General features: G+C 42.1%; 2 protein-coding genes across 9 annotated transcripts in view; one reads left to right on the top strand and one right to left on the bottom strand.

Moving 5' to 3' along the window:
- Positions 1-4,271: 4,271 nt before the first annotated feature.
- LOC129758231 (nucleolar protein 16-like) lies at positions 4,272-6,660 on the top strand. 2 transcript variants are annotated; one of them, XM_055755701.1, is made up of 3 exons: positions 4,272-4,296; positions 4,360-4,510; positions 6,098-6,660. In XM_055755701.1, the coding sequence occupies exons 2-3, from the start codon at positions 4,407-4,409 to the stop codon at positions 6,624-6,626; spliced, it is 633 nt and encodes a 210-aa protein (XP_055611676.1). In that variant the 5' UTR covers positions 4,272-4,296; positions 4,360-4,406; the 3' UTR covers positions 6,627-6,660. The 2 variants fall into 2 exon arrangements, with proteins under 2 accessions (XP_055611676.1, XP_055611675.1); XM_055755700.1 differs by having other exon boundaries at positions 4,282-4,510.
- Positions 6,661-6,713: 53 nt separating this feature from the next.
- Positions 6,714-20,752, bottom strand: part of LOC129758230 (spectrin beta chain, non-erythrocytic 1-like) — a 252,949-nt gene continuing 238,910 nt past the window's right edge. For 3 of the 7 annotated variants that reach the window (XM_055755697.1, XM_055755694.1, XM_055755693.1), the window contains 9 exons: positions 20,553-20,698; positions 20,236-20,298; positions 19,728-19,842; positions 13,891-19,650; positions 13,599-13,832; positions 13,164-13,398; positions 12,932-13,102; positions 12,385-12,804; positions 6,714-7,590 (listed from right to left, as the gene is read on the bottom strand). In XM_055755697.1, coding sequence (XP_055611672.1) covers positions 7,331-7,590; positions 12,385-12,804; positions 12,932-13,102; positions 13,164-13,398; positions 13,599-13,832; positions 13,891-19,650; positions 19,728-19,842; positions 20,236-20,298; positions 20,553-20,698 — 7,404 coding nt within the window. In that variant the 3' untranslated portion in view covers positions 6,714-7,330. The remainder of the gene's footprint in view (positions 7,591-12,384; positions 12,805-12,931; positions 13,103-13,163; positions 13,399-13,598; positions 13,833-13,890; positions 19,651-19,727; positions 19,843-20,235; positions 20,299-20,552; positions 20,699-20,752) is intronic. The other 4 variants (XM_055755695.1, XM_055755698.1, XM_055755696.1 and 1 more) reach the window with 4 other exon arrangements.

Genomic DNA, 20,752 nt, shown 5'->3' with positions numbered 1-20,752 from the left:
TCCTATAGTGTCTGCAAAATATTCGAAACTAATTGAATGGAGAGTTCATAAGTTTCTCAGCCTGTGTGAAAGTTTCATAAAAAAAACTTCTAGAAAACTGGCATTCTGTTAGATTTCATTTCTTCTCTCGCAACTGTATTAATGCCCCGGGCGACGATTTTGTTTGTTTACGAAGAAAACAAACATTTTGATTTTGACGTTTCGAAGGTTTTATTCCGAAGAAGAATTCTTAGTGTTCTAAGTTCAGTGTAGATTTGTATTCGTTGATAGTTTTTAATTTTAAAATATCATTTGGATCAATATTTGATCTGTTGATTTAATAATAAATAAATAAATAAATAAATAAATAAATAAAGAAAAATGTTCCAACAGAGCCAATGGAAGCGAGAGCTGTATGATTTGGTACCATGGGCTGACGTTAAATCAATAAAGAACAATTAAAATTTTCAATACAAAAAAAATTGTTAAATAATTTTAAAAAAATGACAAAATGAACATTATTTTTTTGTGGTGTTTTATCATGTGTAACAAAATTACCTTAATTAGATTTCTTCATTTAGCGTGTTTTCTGATAGCCCTACTCGCTAATTTTGAAATACCCAGAGCCCGGCTGCATTTTACCCAGACATCGCCTGTTGCATGACGCAGCCGTCGCTTGATCTAAAACGACTCAGTTTTTCAGAGTGAAAGCTACTCAGACGACACGAAATTTGGCACTCAGCGAATTCGAGTGCTTGAAGGCGACAACTGAGTAAATGTTGATCAGTTTGCTCAAGACCTTCCATCATTTATCGCTTTTGACTACAATAATTACCAGAAAAACCAAATTCTTAAGGTAAATATTAACTTTTGATAATAATTTGTGAAGAATCAGACGGTATAAATTTATCTCAGGATAAAATAAAGGAATATGCGAAGAAGGATTGTTCTCGGAGTGGCACTAGCAGTAGCAAGGCTAAACAAAATCCGGTTTTCTACTTGAGCAAAATCTTCAAATAAGATTTATGTCTATATATCATGTCTTTATGTCCATGCAGTTTAATCCTTCTTCGTACTCTCCAACTCGTGTTTTCATCCCTGACTACGACACCTCTTCTGTCCAGTTTGATTTGTCTATGCAGCAAGAAATTCGTGGAATCCCTGATTCACATCGCCCACTTCTGATTCCAAGAATTTTCGATGCTAAATATAGACACGTCGATGCTGACAAAATGTACTTTACAGATGGGTCGCTTATAGAGGAATCAACGGGATTTGGAGTTTTTAACGAAATAGCTACCGCCTCTTATAACCTCCATCCACCATGCTCGGTATACATCGCAGAGTTAGGAGCCATTTACTGGGCGTTGGACAGCGTCGTTTCAAGGCCAGTAGGACACTACTACATTATAACGGACAGCCTCAGTTCTGTTGAAGCAATCCGTTCAATAAGACCAGGAAAGCACTCACCGTATTTCCTCGGGAAGATACGAGAGACTCTGAGTGCTTTATCAAGACGTTGCTTTGCCATCACCTTCGTTTGGGTCCCCCCACATTGCTCGATAATGGGTAATGAGAGGGCGGACTCTCTGGCAAAGGTGGGGGCGATGGAAGGCGACACATATCACCGTGAAATCGTCTTCAACGAATTTTACTTCTTAGTTCGAAGAAACTCTCTTGTCAACTGGCAGCGCAAATGGGACGAGGATGAGAAGGGTCGGTGGCTCCACTCGATTATTCCAAAGGTAAGCCTTAAACCCTGGTTTAATAGATTGGATCTGAGTCGGGATTTTATTTGTATATTTTCCCGTCTCATGTCCAATCATTATTCCTTAGACGCGGTACTCTATCGTTTTGATATTGCTGGCAGCAATTTGTGTAGTTGCGGCCAAGGTTACCATGACATCGAGCATATTGTCTGGTCGTGTGAGGTCCATCTTGTCGCCAGAACGAATTTAATTGACTCCCTTCGGGCCCGAGGAAAACCACCTAATGTTCCAGTGAGAGATGTACTAGCTGTGCTAGATTTGGACTACATGTTCGAAATCTACCTTTTTCTAAAAGCTATCGATCTTCGTCTATAATTCTTTTTTATTTTCATATTTCCCTTTCCTATCTTCTTTCTCTTTAAAATAAAAGTGTTAAGCTAAGCAAAATATTGTAAAAACAAAAAACGAGTTTGGCTCCTTAAAACCTGAAGGTATGAGCCGTTTCAAATAAAGATTTACAAAAAAAAAAAAAAAAAATCCGGTTTCGGGGCCAATTAAATTCTGTTGCTCGAACGGATACGGAAAGATGATTCCGTTGGAAAAGCAGTTGTTCCGGAGCGAAAAAAGTGAAAAGATATACGAATCATGATCATAAAATTGTTAATTTTTTGAAATTTTATAAATATAGATTTATTTTAAAATATTAAAAATGTTCACTTTTTAATATTCTGGTCAACATATATAACTACATTCTTATTCATTTAACTGGATTTTACTATTACTACCATAAAAAGCGGCCAGAATCCGCTCCGAAATCATTCGCGCATTCTGAGTAACCCTGACTCAGTTGTCGCGAAAAGGGCGATTAGTCAGATCTGAGTAAAGGCCATTTAGTCAGAACTGAGTAGGTGCGGTTTTGGCGACAACTGAGTAACCGTCACTCTGAACTGAGTAGCTGAAAGTTAGCGAGTATTTTAAACTGTCAAAACAAAGTTGTTTTTGTTTACATCGGCTGCATGCACGCTCGAAATTAATTAACCAATTATCGTTAAAAAGTAACCATTTTCACACCTTTTCCACGTTAAGTGATATTTTGGTTTCTTCCATAGAAGTCATTTTTTGACTTCTCTTGAGAAGTGGAAATATGGTTACTTTTTAACCGCAAGAAGTTATGGAGGAAAGGTGGGAAAATGGTTATTTTTCAACCTAATCGCAAAATGGAAGATATCGAGATAAAAGTTTAGAAAAAAATACTAGCTTTTAAATTTTTATATTTTCTATCTTGTTGGTTTAACATGCTTGTTTCCGGTAGTGTTTATTTTGATGTTTTTCATTTGTTTTGAAATTAAAAAATCGTGATAGACAATACATAAAAATATATGAATATTAGAAGTATTCAGAATCTTTTTCGGTTCCTCTTCCACATTTTCTGCTTTGAACATATTTGTAGATCACCCCCGAAACGTCACAATATTCGGGTGGTCCCAGATAATCCAGGGTTCTACCATTTTAAGCGTCGCGTCCACACCCTCGGTCTGCTTGAGAAAACCGACCTACGCTTATAGGCAATCCTAGCCTGGCCATGGCGGCATCGCCTCCTTATTAGCAATATTCTTGCCCCGGTGCTGGAACTCCAGAATGAGTCGACCATGTTCCACCTTCTCATATTTCAACGACACTCCCGTCTTCATAAAGTTCGGTTTGATGCACATCTGGTCCCGCCCGACTCTCCGGTAATCGGCAATGAGAATTCCTGTTTCCAAAACTTTGTTTCCCGATTCTTGAGCAGCGGCTTTCGGACGATCTTGTTCGCATTCGACTTGATGTGGACCATCCGCTGTGTCACGAAGCTGCTCTGCTCCGACGGGAGCTTTTCGGGATGGCGTATTCCTTCATTTTTGACCGGTTTACACTGCCGGATAAGGCAAAAATTAAATTGACACGTTTTATTTGTTGTGAATAAGAACAGGATCATTGCCCGTCAAAAGTTACCTGTTCGCTTTTCGGCTTCTTAGCGCTAAATGCACGGGGGATGATCCTTGCTTTTTGGGTTGTCCGACCCGCCCCAGCTCCATCAGAATAAGGAGAACGATCGGGATGACCAATTTTTGTGGCAATAGGTGCGCTCGTTCCGGTAATAAATAAGTACTCCCGCGCAAGACGTCACGTTTAAGTTTCACCGGAACTGAATCCGGACTCTTGCGGATTCTTCCAACTGGTGCACTGCAATTTTGTTTAATTTTTAGAATGGTTTTTTTTTGGAAAAGTTTGTGATAAAACAATTACCTTTCAGAATCTCTCCACGCACACCCGAACCACAGGTATATATTTATTTGGAATTTTATTCTATCCGTGCGAAAAAAAGATTTTGCGAAACGCGTTCGGTTTGCTTCACGTAACTTTCAAAATGGCGATGAAAAAACTTCAAGCTTTTCAACCGTTTAATGGTTAATGCACGAAAACTTCCAAAATGGTTAAATTTCTTCATTGAAAAATTCTTAAAAAAATAACCATATTGATAGTTTGTTAAGAAAAAACCATAAAATGGTTATTCTATAACCATAAATGGTTAAATAAAATCGAGCGTGTGCATATTCCGGATAAACACGTGCGAATTCGACAGAAATTGTGTACCTTGTTTTGTTTTTGATCATTTTATCAATTTTTGCAGTGCAACTTTTGGTTTTTAGCAGCAACTACATCCCAACATAGTTAAAAATGGTCCGTCGCCTCAGGAAAACTAAACAGAGCCAAAAGTACAACTACCAGACGAATCGGAAACGATTGAACAAAAAGATCCATGGAACCGGTATGATTCAATGGTAAGTTGTTAGTTATATAGACATGCAAATTTTAATTGTAATTCATTACTAACTTCAATGTAATCTTAGTTACAATAACTTTTAAGTCGGGTTATGGAAAACAAACGAAAATTATAAGTTTAAAGTAGATGTCTAGGGCTCGTCTAAAGTTCTATAACTTCAGGTAAGGTACGCCGGGGTAAGTGGGGACGGTAGTTTTTCCCTTTTATTTTCAGGAAATTTTCAACAAATTTGTGTTTTCTTGGTTGAATACGTTACTTTATTGCTCAAACCGTCCAAAATTTAGTAAAAAGTTCATGATAGTGATAATTGTGTGTAATTTATGTTGCAACACACGAGATCCGATTTTTTCGAAAATATATGCTTATTCCCGAAAACACAAGTAGTTTTCCCAACTTTTCATGATCCGAATGCTAAATAAAGCTAAAATGTATTGAATGAAGGACAAAATTGAAAATATATCTAAACATCAAGTATGTATAAAGCCGTCCCCACTTACCCCAGGTAGGGTTTGAAGACAACATTTTAGAGTTTTGAAAATAAACTCTCATTTCTTAATTTTTAATCGTCGTTTGTTCTTTTCCTAACTGGTTGTTTCTAATGTAAGGATGGTTTCAATGTAGAGTTTCTCGTCAAGAGCCAGCTAGTTTACGAGAAATTTGCGATTGAAAAAGATGCACATCAACTCCACATCGTAGTTAAAAATAGAAAATTAACGAAAAGTCACCGTAAACATCCGTTATTGTTGGAACCGTATCTCTTTTACAGTTATTGGATAGATTACAAGTAAATTTAATTTTATTATTATTATTTAGTTTTATTAGTGACACTTTACCATCTTCGTGGCATTCGTGTCAGTAAATTTAATATTCTGCATTAAAAGTTTGAAAAAAAAATAGTTCACAGTATTGTTTTAATAGCCACCGTCCCCACTTACCCCGGTGTACCTTAATCTTTTCCCCATCTTCTACATGATGTGTGATATCAAGTAGAAAAACTTTATTCCAGCAGTTGGCTTGACATTTTTTTAGTTTATAGCTTACACACCTTCGCTTTTCTATACATATTTGAATGCATTTTGAAATCACTGCTAAACACAATCAAAACATTCTTCAATTTAGGTTTAAGGTTCCTAAACAATATATCAAAATATTTTTTTTCTTTATATTATCCTTGCGAACATAATCGATTGCCTAACGAAAGGCGTTTGTGTTTCTGTGTATTTTTTTATAGCATGATGCAGCTTCACATACTCGACACCAGACAGCGCCTTCTGTATTAAATTTAACTGAAAATAATTTTATGTAGAAACTCGGAGGATATTTTTCTTATTCAACACTTAATTTTTTAAATTGTTTGAACTCCGTAAAACACTGTGATGCAATAAAAAAACGTCAAAATTTGTCCCAATATACGTTTGTAAAAACCAAATGAACATAATGAACTGATTTAAACATGAATGGAAGTTGTTTGAAGAAATAGCATACATTTTTAGTCATGATTTGGGTGAATGTTTCAGAAGGATAAGAGTTTTAACAAAATTACGATGCCCATAAAAATTAATTTTAAACTTTTACATTTCCACAGCCTTGAAATCCGCAAAGCTGCTGATCCGAAGAAAAAGTTGGCCGCAAACATTCGAGACATGGGGCTTGCCTATAATGTCAATAGGACCATCCCGATTCCCAACAGCAAGCAGGAACGTCTGAAGGTAGCCAAATATGTAAACGGGTTTCTCGAGGAGGACAATTCCGATACTGAGCCAACGGTAGACGTGGAAGCTAAAAAGAGGAAAAATCCTAAAGCCTACGTTGCGGAAAAACTGGAACAAGATGCTAACGAGTACGTGGAGAGCCGATTTCGATTGCCGAAGGGCCAGGTCAAGTATGTCACCGATATGATCGATGCCCACGGTTTCAACTTTAAGGCTATGTCTCAGGATAGGAGAAATTATAACCAGGACACGTGGAGACAGCTGAGACAAAAGGTACAGAAGTTTTTGTCAATACCGGACCAGTGTTTACCTTATCTAGAAAAGAAGGGTTGGTTGGACTGTGATATGGACGATCCACAAGATCCCCGATGGAAACAATATGGTACAGACGATGAAGACTGATGAATGTAAAATATATTGGAACGTTTCCTTTGAACCTATTGGAAAATTTAATAAGAGAAAGCCCACAGACAATTAAAAGAATCGTCATTTATTAAATATACTTTTATTCAACCTTAATCGATTTATAATATAAACAATTGCGGAAATTTTTTAACAGGTTCGAAAAACTACAATCACGTAGTTAACAATAGAGTAACCTATGCTCGGTAATATGAACTTGTTCTAACTTTTTATTGTGTTTTACTATTGACTGTTCGGTACACTCATTGATAGTTTATTTTCTATGTTCCTTTCCAAACCATTATTATTTTTTTAGTCACTATGTGTTTATGGAACATTAACTCTAAAAATCAATGTTGCTGCCTGAATATAAATACGACTACTAACAATCAAACTTGTATTATTTCTTCCATACATGTTATAAAACTGAAGATGGGAAGCTACTCGAAGATATTCGATAAATGTTCAAATCAGTTACATAGTACTTAAAAGAATATCTATGAAAATAGTAACATGTCCTGCGTAAGAAAAGAAAATAAACAAAACAAAGGCAATTTTAAACATAAGAATATCCTGTTCTACACGAACAAGATGACAGCTGCTCTTTGTGGATTAAAAATAATATTACAAAATCCTATCTCACTAAACCTACTTTACACAACCCACGCATTTCTTTTGTTTTAAAAATAATTCTTCTCCCCAAATCAATTGTGATTCTTGGATTTTTTCTTGGAGAACATCCTAAAAACGCTGCTGCCCCCGCCCGCCTTCTTGTCCTTGGGCTCCTTCTGGCCGGCGGCTCCCTTGATGAAACTGGCCTCGCTCTCGCTGGAACTTTCCGCCGACTGGCCAGTGCTACGGCCCATGATAAGCCCTGCAATGTCGGTAGAACCAGAAGCGGCTCCGACGTTCGGGACCGGCATACTGGTCGGTCGGTTCGTTTCGAGTCTTGACTGACCCCAACCTGCGAATGAAATCACGTTGGATGGATTAGTGTTTAGGGTTTCTTAAACAGAGATTTTGATGAAGTGAGAGACAGTGGGGATTAGGTGATTAGGTGTTACGAACGTTTAAAATGGACTGCAAGAACCAATGCTAAAAACTCATGTTTTTCAGGTTAGACCAGTGTTCACCAAGTTTCGAAGACAAGGGTTTCCGAACACGTTGTATGACTAGGAGTTCTGATTAAATCAGATCTTGGTAGACGTCTACAACCTACGTTATCTCAGAAAGGAGAGATTATTGTGTTATATTAAACCGTTAGCATTGTTGAATGACTGCTGTTAGTTACTGTTGTAAGTTATAATTTAAAAAAAAACGCACACAAAAACATATAAAAACACACTCGTTAACATTGCAACTGTTAATTCAGGAGATTAGTGCTAAGTCAAACATGTTGGTAAATCCAACACCGCCACTCATGGAAACCCACGACCTGAGATACGGCTGAATAAGACCATCAGCGACACAAAACGATCATTCTGTGGAAGTTTGGAGTCCAAATTTTGTCAGGTGAAGTAACAGTGCTTTTTGAGGCTTTTGCATAACGAAAGGCGATTGCATTATATTTCGGCTGCAGGTATGCAATATAATTACTGCTCTACGGAGGGTGGAATCGCTTGAATGAGATATACGTGAAAAATTTCGCGGAAGAAAATAAAATTTTGTTTATTAGTGTTTACGATGAACGGTTGTCATTTGGAGAGTTGGACCGAATAGAATAAAAATAATAGTGATAGAAAGGTGTAATCGATGGTTTTATTGTGAAAACTGCATTGGCAAGGAAGAAATACAAGAAATACTAATAGTGAAGTGAAATAATAACCGATTCAATCGGTGAAAGAACAGCCAACGCGGTTCGAAACTCGACAGCAAAATATAATGGAAAAATTGGAAAGATGGCGACCAGTTTTTGAAAAAGATTGATAAAATAAAAGATCACGTACAGGAACATCAATACACAGGTAAATATAAGATTGTCTTTTAAATAAACAACTTTGAAAAAGGGAATATATAGGTGAAATTTTAGCTCACATAGAGAACAAAAACAAAGTATTTAGAGCAACTCCCACAACACGTTAGATTATTTTGTTGCGTTACCATACGAAGGCACAAAAGTTTTTACAGAGGATATTTAATACTATTGGATGGTTCATCCTAGCCTGCAGAGCTACTCCAGAGGACAAACTTCCGCCAGTAGTATGTCGTGTTTGATAAACTCGTCGAACGAGTATGGACGACACATCGTTTTAAAATAATACTACCGGAAGAAGAATTCAAATTCGAATAGAAGGCAGTTGAAATAAACATCTCGACTGACATTGATTTAATCCGAATGTTAAGAGTAATTGTTAAAACACGAAAAAGTATTCAAGGTGGTTTTATGGAACGATAGGTCTGAGCCATAAAATAAGAGAGAAAAAAGTATTTAAGGTTCATGCGTAGGGTACGCGTTTAAATTCAGGAACGTTAACGATTCAGTAGAAGAATTTGATGAACATAAAACAAAAATAACCACCAAAAGCACTTATGAATTGAGAACAACCTGTAAGATTTGGGCAAATTTGGGTTAAATTATATCTGCATCTCACTCAGCGATTTCATCGCCTAAAAAAATCTAACTGGAATAGCCTATACTGTGCACCGTTCAGTGAAGGTCGTGATACCGGATATTTGGGCAGATGTCTGTTAAAAGCCGGAAAATGTGGAAGTCACAGAAGGTGAACATGAAAGACAACTCTTCAACGAGTCTTTCACGGGAGTGCCAACTATTTCATTTCCCGTACTGGACTTTTTCAAGGGGAACCATTAAAAAACTCGATACGCCAATCCAAGCTAAAAACTTAGATGTATGGCAGCTGAGTAGTGCGTGTCAAAGGCTCCTTTAAAAAATGTACCGCACGAAGAGATTATACCCGCCTGGTTTCTACACTACAAAAAGCATATCACCTGTGAATAATAGCAGCATAGGCTCTGTTATGTACGGTAGATGGGCGAATGTCATAAAAGATTCAACTCGAATAAACACCAAAAGACATTGGCCTCGAAGTCTGGACCAGTATCTGTACAACTAGTGTTTATATTAACGGTGAAAGTTAAAATATACCCTAAGGTCAGTATTCTATATTATACTTTTAAATTGGCTAAAAGCGAAAAACACAATTTGACAGGCTCGTTGAGAACTAAACGAAAATTCGAGCATCGTGGAAAATCAAAAGCCAAAATGATCAAGGAACCTACCTAGGAGAACACAAGACACAGTCCGGACAAGTACTGCTTGACTCTGGCATACGAGGAGAACACGCTACTCGGGAGCGAGGAGTTGGTTTCCTATTAAGCCCGCAGGCCCATGCGGCCCTCATAAGATGGGAACCGATAAACGAAAGAATAATCGTAGCCAGATTCAGAACACGGGTTAGAAACCTTACAATGGTTTAATGTTATGGGCCAACTGACTTTGCCGATTTGCAGGAGAAAGAGCAGTTTTAGAGTCAATTGAACAGCGTGGTTGAAAAAATTTCGAAGGATGACATTATATCCCCTTGGGCGACTTCAACGCAAAGATTGGCTCCGACAATCAGGACTTTGAGCACATCATGCGACGCCATGGTCTAGGACAGATGACTGTTAGTAGAATTTTGTGGCAACAACAACATGGTGATCGGTGGATCGCTCTTCCCCCATCGACCAGCACATAAGGTCACTTGGGTATCTCGAGATGGCCGGACAGAAAATCAAATTGACCACATCTGCATCAGCCGAAAAAAGAGAAGAAGCCTTCTTGATGTCCGCAACAAACGAAGCGCAGACATTGCATATGACCATCACCTCGTCCTTGGCGAGATACGACTGAGAGTTGCGCGTGTCCAACTGCGCGAGGAGAAAGTCGGGTGTCGATACGACGTCCCCCGTTTCTAGAATCCAGAGGTGAAAAGGGCATACGTTGAACAGCTTGAATCCCGAGCTTCGCAGCTGCCGACAGACGGAACAGTCAAAGAACAGTGGTGTAGAATCGAGAATGCCTTCATCACGACGAGCCATGGTACTCTCGGTAAAGTCTGTGGAAGAAGAATTGAATGGATGTCGGATGAAATCTGGAGGATGATCGATGATATCGGAGAAGTGCGAAAGTCGGGATTGAACAGGCATGTACCGGGTCAGCCAAAGCAGCCGCCCGCTTACGATATGCGGAGCTGGAAAAGGCAGTTAAACGAGCTTGTAGACGAGACAAGAGAGCTTGGACAAACTCCCTAGCCGAAGAGGGACAAAGAGCTGCCGCCATTGGAGATATCCGAATACTTTATGACATTTCTCGCCGCCTTAGTGGTGCAAGTAATAATGCAAGAATGCCGCTGAAAGATCGAGCAGGTCAGCTGTTGACAGATCGAACAGATCAGCTCAAGCGTTGGACTGAGCATTGTGAACAACTCTTCCGAGGCACAAATAGCGATGGCCAACAGAACCCGCAGCTCGAAGCGCCAACAGTAAGTCGCATTAATGGCATCAACTCGAAAGCGCCCTTGCTGGCTGAAATAGAAGCGGCAATCAAAGAGATAAAGTCCAACAAAGCGCCTGGAAACGATTGCATTCCTGTTGAGATGCTCAAAGCCGACCCTGCCTTGTCAGCACAAATGTTGCACTGTCTTTTAAATAACTGACATTTGGGATACTGCTACATTTCCGGCCGAATGGATACAGGGTATCCTTGTAAAGGTCCCGAAGAAAGGAGACCTGACCGAGTGAGGTAACTGGCGTGGCATAACTTTGATCTGTACAACTCTCAAAGTACTCAGCAAAGTGATCCTGAACAGGATTCAGGAGAAAATCGACGCTACACTTCGACGGCAACAAGCTGGATTCCGATCCGGACGGTCATGTGTGGACCACATCACAACGCTACGAATAATACTGGAACAAATTAACGAATCCCAGGACTCTCTTCTGCTGGTGTCCGTTGATTTCGAAAAACCATTTGACCGACTGAACCACGAAAACATCTGGGCGGCTCTAAGGCGACAAGGAGACCCAGAGACACTAGCCCATCTCATCGAAGCACAATACGAGAGGCATTTTCGTGCAAGATCCTGCACGATGGTGTCTTGTCTGATCCAATCCCGATAACTGCTGGAGTGAGACAAGGATGTATCTTATCACCGCTACTCTTTCTCATCGTAATGGATGAGATCTTGACTGGATCGATTGACTGTAGAGCAAACCGAGGACTGCCGAAAAATCCTTCGACAATGGAGCAACTGAACGACCTTGACCTGGCTGACGATATTGTTTTGCTCGCCCAAAGACTACAAGACATGCAGAGCAAACTCAACGACCTCACCGAAAACTCCAAGGCAGCAGGCCTCAAAATCAATGTCGGAAAGACCAAGTCGATGGAAATCAACAGGGAAAATCGTTCCAATTTCGTGGTAGGCCTGGCCTGGCAACTACTGGAAGCCGGAATGGTTTGAGTGGCCCTAGTGGTCAGAAGTCCTCTCAACTAGTAGTAGCTTTAAGAAGGTAAAAGTGATTTTTGCGATCGCTAGCACAATTGACCACACTAGTATCCCCTATCAATCAGATCAGTTACGAGGAAGATTGGGACTCAACCTCTAAACGGTCCTCTACTGAGATTTAAAGTACAGTACACAAATTTCCACAGAATGATCGTTAGTGGTAAAACATAAGCCAGAGAAAACCCCTGCATCGCCCGTTCCAAGAAAACCCGCCACAAACAACAAGCCGAGAGAGGGAATGCGCTAACCGGAGCTGTATCCGTCCAGGTTGATGTTATTGCCGAAGGTATTGCTGCTGTTGCCGTTGTTCAGATACTCGACGCCTCCGTTGGTTCCCGGTGCTCCTGCTAGTGGTGGACCCAGGTGGTGATGCCACGTGGTCCGGGACATGTTACTACCGATGTCTCGACTGCTGCCGTGGCTATTGCCTACTACTGGGGGAGGCGGGGGGTTGGTCATTTTCAGGTAGTTATTTGCGCCAGATTGTTCCCGTTCTCGGCGCATGAACTGATCTTGATGTTGCTGCGGGTGATGTTTCTGGTTCGGGTGTGGTTGTTGCTGATGGTGGTGCTGGTGTTGCTGCTGCTGCTGATAACCAGTTGATGGTTTCAACGGAGAGAAGGTACTCAACGGGGGTGAAGTTGCTGGTAGTGGTGGTGGAGGATTTTCTACAGACATGTACATACAAGGGGGGTATTAACGGGGACACAGCACATGGAATGGGCACAATAATGGGAGCACATGTAGTTTCTAGGTTACGGGTATATTATTGGGTTGGAAAGAGTAACAACTTACCGGATGACCTCAATTCACTGTGACGTAACCAGACGTCTTCGCCGTTTCCGTTACCGTTGTTGGTTGGGTTGTTACCATTTTGGGGAATACTCCGTTGTTGACTCGATGAATTTGGTTGGTATGAAAATGGTCGGGTGTTATTTGTGTTGGTGTAGTTTCCGTTGTCGTAATCTGTTGAAGATAGTATTGATAAGTGATCCTGCATTATGTTGCAGTTCAATGGCAGCCTTACCATTTCCATTGAAACTTCCACTACTACCGCTGCTGGTTTTGGAGCGAATTTGTACTGTTGGATTGCCACTAACGTTGTTATTATTGCTAACGTTGTCACTGCTGGATTGCCTTTGGGGAACCGGAGGCGGAACTCCCCTCGGAGGTATTGGAGGCTTATCGGCCAAGTTGTAGACTTCCTGGGTAGGGGATTGGGGCATCTGGAACGTACTCATCTGTTGTTGCGAGAGGCGTTGCTAATTTGTGAGAAAATAAGAACGACTAGATTACATTAATTCTGATGTACGGAATAACCCGAGTAATCGAAAAAGAATTCAGCTTGAAGTGCAACCCTTATCGAACTATCATATACATACATAGCGTACTTGCCGTAGCAGAATCGTATAAAACTAAAGTTGTATGAGATTTTAAGTTATCTGATAAAAAGGAAACTGACCTGATTTTCTAGCTCACGCAACTCCTTCTGCTTCTGCAGGAAATTGATTTGGGGGGTGGTGCTGTTGGTGGACTGTATGCTGCTACTGGCATTGCTACCGGAACCACCGGATTTCGCACTGTTTAGGGAGGCACGGGAGTCTCGCCGCTGCGAATCGGGCGAAGACGTTCGGGAGCTAATGGACGAGTTAGCGTCGCTACGATCTAGGATCGGGGACTGCGCTGATACCTGGGACTGTGGGGGAAAATCTAGCTTAAAAATCTACTTTTTTTTAGAACAAACCGAAACATACCTTCATTGATTCATCGTAGCTCATAAGCTGCAAATTGGGCGGGAGTGCGGCGTGGAAGGCAATTTTGTTGATCCATTCGCTCATTGACTCCTTGGAACCGGTGAGGAAAAGGAACTCCGAGCCATCCAGTAACACCAGCCGGAAAACGTTCTTCTTTTTGGTGTAATCCTCGGCCCGGTCGCATTTGGCGTTTAGTATGTTGACCGGAGCAGTGGCAGCCTTCTTCTGGGCAAAGTCTTCGGCGTCCTTGAAGAAACACAGCAACTGACCGCACAGGACCGTGTAATATGGTTTCCAGGAACGAACTGGAGCCTTCTTGCCACCGGATTGTAGTTCGTGTTTGCGATCGAGCATTCCCTGTACCTCAACCGGAGGTAGGTCAGACTCGTTCGAATCGCTGCCTCGCTGGTTCTTTCGGAAACTCTGCGCCCGTCGTCGAGTTGTGAAGGATGGGGTTCGCTTGGCTGGTTTCGGACCGATCTTCATGCTCTCAGCCCGTTTAATGTTTCCTTCCGAACCGCGTCGAAGCCGTTCCTGAATCATGGTTGCGAACGAATTGGACTTCTGCACCGGGGATACATCTGGCGCTTCCTTGGAGATACCAGCATTTGCACTTGCCGGCGAAAGATGACTAGGGGTAGAAGATTTGGTGGGAGTCTCTGTAAAACCATTGATAGCCGATGCATTCGGATCGTGTCTTCGGCGCTCTTCGGTGATTCTTTGAACCTCTTTTTGTTTAAGCGCTTCGTGGCGTTCTCGCTCGACTCTTTCCTTCTCTGCGATTCGGGCTGCTTGTTCGGCTTCCAGTTGTTTCTTAAACTTCTGCTCAAGTAGTGTGATCCGTTTTAATGCCAAGACCTTCTCCTCCTGGGCAATTACTGTCTTCTCAAAGTCTTCGTGTTTTCGGATAAGATCTTCAACCTGAGCAATGTTTTCTCCCAGCTTACCATCCTTCAACTGCACCTGTCTCGTTATGATCCACTTCTCTATCACTTCAGCTTCCTTCAAGAAGATTTGTGTGTCCAAGTTCAGCTCGTAGATTTCTTCTCGCTGATTAATCGTATTATCCAGTAGACGCTTCCTTTGATTCAGCACGGCAATTTTCTCCTGTACCTCGTTTGCCAAAAAATGTCCATCTTTAATAAGCTTAGTTCCGGTTTTGTAGAACGTTTCGAATCCCTCCTTTCGCGAATCAACTTCTGTTCGATGTTCTTTGATTTTAGCTATAAGAGCTTCCGCCCCAGCTACATCCTTGGCAAGATCTGGAGCTGTGATCTGTGCAAGCATCTCATTGATCCAAGCCATCAAATCTCGATACTCATCGAAGTATGCTTGTAGTTGTTCGGCCTGCATAAGCTTCTCTTTGCGCTGAACAGTTTTTTCCTTCAGCTCGGACCAAACCTCAATCGCCTCATCTCGTTTGACCTCAATGTGTTCTTTGGCATCGGGGAATGTATCACCCAACTTTTGTGCTTCCGTTACAACCGACTCGAGCTGTTCCTTGATCGCTCCAAGTTCAACTTCAAAGCTGTCGTGTGTTCGCACTAAAGCCTGGATTGTCTCTAAATCGTGACCGTAATCCTCAGACAACACCGCTGAGATTTTTTCATTGATCCAGCTGATTGTTTCATCTGCTGTCCTATCGAACACATGAACCTGTTTCGCTCCAGCCAAAGCTTCCTGTCGTGCCACAACCAAATCCTTCAGCTCATCCCAAAGCTGCTTCGTCTCGTCGCGCTTCGCCTTAATCAAATCCTTATTAGGATTTCCCTCATTCAGCAGCGATTCTCCCTTGGCAACACACGCATGAACACGACCTTCATTGGAGTTCATATTTGAAACGAACGACTCAAATTGTGCCGTCAACTGCTCCACATGTTCCACATCCGTACCATACTCTTCGGATCCCGCTGTAGTCATCTGCATCTCGATCCATTCTTGAAGGTCGTCAATCTCTCGAACAAACTCGAACAGCTTCTTCGTTTCCGCCAACTTCTTCTCCCGCTCCCCAGCTAATCGATTTAGCTCCTGGAACTGATACTGAATTTTATCGTTCTTGGCCTTAATCTTTTCGCTATCGAAGTGCCCTCGTTCCTGCAACCCACTGGCCAGCTTATCGATCTTCTCGACAGTCGGATCGAATGCCACCAGTTCCCGCTGCAGCGCTTCAAGTTTCTTTTGAAGTGAGCTCACCGAATCCTCGTCCTTACCATAATCGTGCGACGAAATAATAGGCTTTTTCTCCCGCAGCCATCCTTCCGCTTCATTGGCTTCCGCGTAGAATTGCTGACTCTCAACAGCATCCAGCAGCCTCAAACGCCGTACGTTAGTCAAATTACGTAAATTGATCAACTTTTGCTGAAGCAAACTGCACTGCCCATCGATTTGCTCCACCGCGTAGTGGTTTTCTCGAACCATCTGTTGACCACGTTGAATAAGCGCCAGAATGATCGGTTCCCTTGATAAAATTTCCGCTTCCAGAGCTTGATGTTTCTTCTGCAAGCTTTGCACCGCCGTCAAACTATTTCCTAGGTCCTTCGAACCGGCTAAAGGTTCCTTTTCGTTCAACCATGAAAGCTCGTCTTCAGCATCTCGCAGGAACTGATGCAGCTGCAGAGAATCTTCCAAATTGTCTCGTCGAATTGTGGTAGGTTCGTGCAACGAGTGGTATCGCTTAATGGTTACCATCGCTGCTTCGTGAAGTTCGTCCTTCAAGAAATGGTCTGAGGCTAGGAACTTATCGTCAGTAGCCTTGATCTGATCACAAGTTTCCAAATGATGGGCAACATCTGCCTCAAGCATTTCATGTTTCTTCAGCAAATTACTGACCGAAGCCAAGTCCCTTCCGTAATCTTCCGAAGATAGTTGTAGTTCAACTTCGTCCATCCAGGTGCTGAAATCATCCAAGTTTCGAATGAACAGCCGCGCATCGTAGGCCTGAGCCAAGCGTTCTTTCTTTTCTCGCGACGCTTCACGCAGCTTCTGCCAGTCGGCTTCCAACATGTCCAGCTGCTCCTGTACCAGACCACCAGCGTAGTGCTCTGCGTTGATCAATGATTCTCCTTCATCGATTATTCCAGTAACTCTGCTGGAATTTGCTCCCAGCTCCGCATCAAAAGCGGTATGCTTCTGGATTTTACTCTGAAGATTGCTTGGCTCCCGATAGTTCTCGTCCAAAGCAACTTGCATTTTGTGGCCAATCCATTTGGCAACTTCGTAAAGCCCTCGTAGGAACTGTTGCAACTGAAGCGATTCTTGCAGTTTCTGCTTCCTAGCTGCTGATGAAGCTAATAATTTGTCTTTTCTAGCAATAACTAAACAGAGCCTCTGTTTAATAATATCTGCTTCGAAGGGACTTTCGGCCAATATTTTCTCTGCGAATCGTTCCAGCTCATCAATTCTACTGGCAGCAAGAAGTTTTTCAAAGGCTTCATGTTTCTTGATTAGTGCTTCCACCGCAGTGAAAGACTCTCCTAGATCGTCGTTGTTCAGGAAAGCTTCCTTATTAGCCAACCAGGCTTCAATCTGCTCAGCTTGTTCTTTGAACTGTTGCAGCTGATGGGCTTCCTTCAAGCCACGATTCTTACCCTTCCAGGAGTCGTGCAGGTGCTTGTTTAAGTCTTCCAGCTGACGCAAAGCCTTTTCAACGTAGTCGTTCTTGATACCCTGCGCTTTGTTTTCAGCAACCAGCTGTTCTCCATGTTCCTGCAGGACTTTGAAAACTTTGTCTCTTCCGTCGATTTCTGCTTTGCGCTCCCGGTGCAACTGGATCTGCGCTTGACATTCGGCAATCGTCGTCGGGTTTGTTACTGAGTCCATTTTCTTGATGATGTCGTTGGTCCACAGCTCTAGCTCCTTTACATCTGCAGTGAACCTGTGAGCAGTGTAGGCGTTTTCTAGTGTTCCTACCCGTTTGACGCTAGATTCTTGTAAGTTATTCCATTGACGTTTGAGCTCTTCCAACTTTTCTTCGATCGGAACTACATTGTCCGGATATTTCTGCATCAACGCAGCAGCTCGCTTATCGTGTTCACCAATCTTTTGGTGTACGGCTGTCATATCGCGTTGCAAAGCGTCTTGTTTCCGCTTCAGCGACTCCACAGCATTTAAGTCCCTTCCGATGTCTTCGACGCTCATTGCTAGTTGTTTTTCAGCGATACGCTCGGCAGTGTCGTCAACATCTCGGTTGAAGACGTGAATCTCGTTTGCTCCGTCAAGCAACTCTCGGTATTTGTTCAAAGCTCCCTGCAGAGACTTCCACTTGTTGTTGAAGTTGTTTCTTCTCTGTTGGACATTCTTAGCTTCATTTGGAGCTTTGTCTTGTGTAAGAAGCTTGTCAGCTAATACGTTTATCATCTTGATACGTTGGTCGTCAACACGCATGTCGGAATCGACGTCATCGAGTTTCCGCTTCAAAGCATTGCAATGCTCCAAATCACGACCGGTGTCACTAGCATTCACCATCATTTCTTTGTCTCGAATCCATGCCTCCAGTTTGTCCAACTGGCTGTTAAATTCCAAAATGTCCTGAGCCTCTTCCAGACCTCGTCCTCTGGAGGCAACTTCGTTGATAAGAACATTCCAGGATTCGCTCAGCTTACGAACTTCTTCCTCGATTTCCGAAGCACATTCATGTCGCTTAGCGATCAGTGTTTCTCCCATCTGCTTGACTTCTTTGATTCGTCCCTCATTGGCAGCAACTTCAGCTTGGAAGGCCTGATGCTTCTGCAGTTTCTTGACCTTATCTTCCATATTGGAAACGTCTGCAAACGTATGTGCATCTGCTTCCAATTTCTTTTGCTTTTCGTTTATCCAGGCACCAGCCTCAGCGCAATCCCGGATAAACTGAGCATACAGCAGAGCATGTTGCAGCTTCTGTCTTCTCAAAGTGCACAATTCCTTGATCTTTTGTCTGCGATCGAAAATTTCTCGCAATCGTTTCCTTATGTTCTCACTGTCGAAGTGATTTTGTTCGACCAGCTTTCTGCCGTGGTCTTGCAAAATGGCAACCTTCTCATCCTGCGTTTGAATGAGTTTCTCAAAGGCGTCGTGTTTCTTCACCTGATCTTGAACAACTTCTACAGTTTGTCCGAAATCTGAGCTGGAAAGCGTAGCTTCCTGGCCGCTGCTAAGGTTGTCGATCACCTTCGCGTCTCGCATAAAACAGAACAGGTCGATCTTCTGTTCCAGCAATATTTTCTTTTTGCTGTAAGCCGAGTGAAGTTTAGCTCGTTCATCCAGCAGAGCCGAGCATTTCTCTTCCACTTCTGTGGCGGCGTAGTGACCTGTCTGTACCATCGAATCGCTCAGTTCGTTCAAATAGCGGAAAGTTTCCTCCCTAGCTTCGATCTCACCATATATCGCATCGTGTTGGATTTTGAGAGCTGTTGCACCGGTGGCATCGCTCACATGTTCTTCGGCCTGCAGGGTAGCCCGCAAATTTGTAGCCCAGGACATAAGATCACGTACCTGAGTCAAGAAGTGTTGCAAATCGCAGCTAGCCTGCAACTGATCGTTTCGCAGAGCGGACTTTTCCTTCAACATGTCCCAACCGTGGACAACATTTTCCCGCTCAACGCCAATGGCCTTGGCATTGTCACCAGGGTATTTGGATTGAAGGTCCATCGAATCGTCAACCAGTACTTGAAGTTGTGCCTCCAAGGCAACCAATTCGTTTTCAAACGCTTCGTGTTTGCGAGTCAAGGCCAAGGCAGAGTTCAAATCCTTACCCAACTCAGTAGATAGAGCTGCATTCTTGTCCTATTTTCGGATTTTTTTTGAATAAGGGAAGTTGTTGAAGGACAATTTTAAACTTTGAAACTTTTTTTGTAACTCACCTGGATACGGAAAAGTGCTTCGGCAGCATCTCTGTGGAAGCGATGGATTTCACCCGCAGCATGGAGTTTCTTCTCCCGGGCTGACAACAGCTTCAGAAGGTTTTGCCAGCAATTGCTAAAACAGGTTATGAATGCCATAAGAAACTTGGTATTTGGACGAACAAACTTTCAGGATTTTCATGGATTTGTTGTGAAGTGAAAAAAGTTAGTGGAATGATAGCTAGATTTGGGTACTTAAAACCCGGAAAATTAAATAAGTCTTGCTCTAAGTAAAATGATGTCTCATTTTTTCGATTGCAATCTTCCAATGCATATACCCATAAACGCGACAGCCAATTTTAAAACACTATGAATTAATTTTTTTTATTTTTGATAACAGAAATCCCAATTACATGAACTTTTAGGGGTAGAAATTTCGATCGAACTTTTATGACAGTGACAAATGATCAGACGACACATAATAAGTTTAAAGCGAACGTGTGAGATTAGGTTCTCAAGGATAGTTTACCAAATTTGATCATGTCGCTCGACAACATCCAACTGGGCTTCGGTGTAGGCCTGTTCGTTCCTGCTAGGATGTTTCGGGGGATGTTTTGAAGCACCGACCGACCGTTACAATTTTTGCAAAATTTGATGCAGTTCCAAAATAGCATGCATGTTAATAGTAGGGATTTATAGTTACACCAGGGGGCAGGGGAGGTATATAGGGGTTCATAGAAAGAATAAGAAATTGACAGAAAATAGTTGCGATTGGATCAGCAGAATATATTTACAGTGCTGTTAAGCTCCCAATATACTTTATTTTTTGGAGTTTAGATGACTTACCTGAGTTGTTCCTGGCCCCTTTCGATGTCAGCTACGTAAGGACTGTCGCTACCGATCAACTTCTTGGCGACTTCTTCGCATTGGTTGAATCGCTCAGCTCCCACTTCAATGCGATGCTTCAGATCGTCAAACTTGTTTTTAAGGATCTACAAAAAGAGATGTTTAACTACGTGGTAAAACTCTCAAGAGAAATTGTACTC

This window comes from Uranotaenia lowii, chromosome 3 (assembly GCF_029784155.1).
Source record: "Uranotaenia lowii strain MFRU-FL chromosome 3, ASM2978415v1, whole genome shotgun sequence".
Taxonomy (NCBI): Eukaryota; Metazoa; Arthropoda; class Insecta; order Diptera; family Culicidae; genus Uranotaenia; species Uranotaenia lowii.
This window is presented reverse-complemented; position numbering and strand designations above follow the sequence as displayed.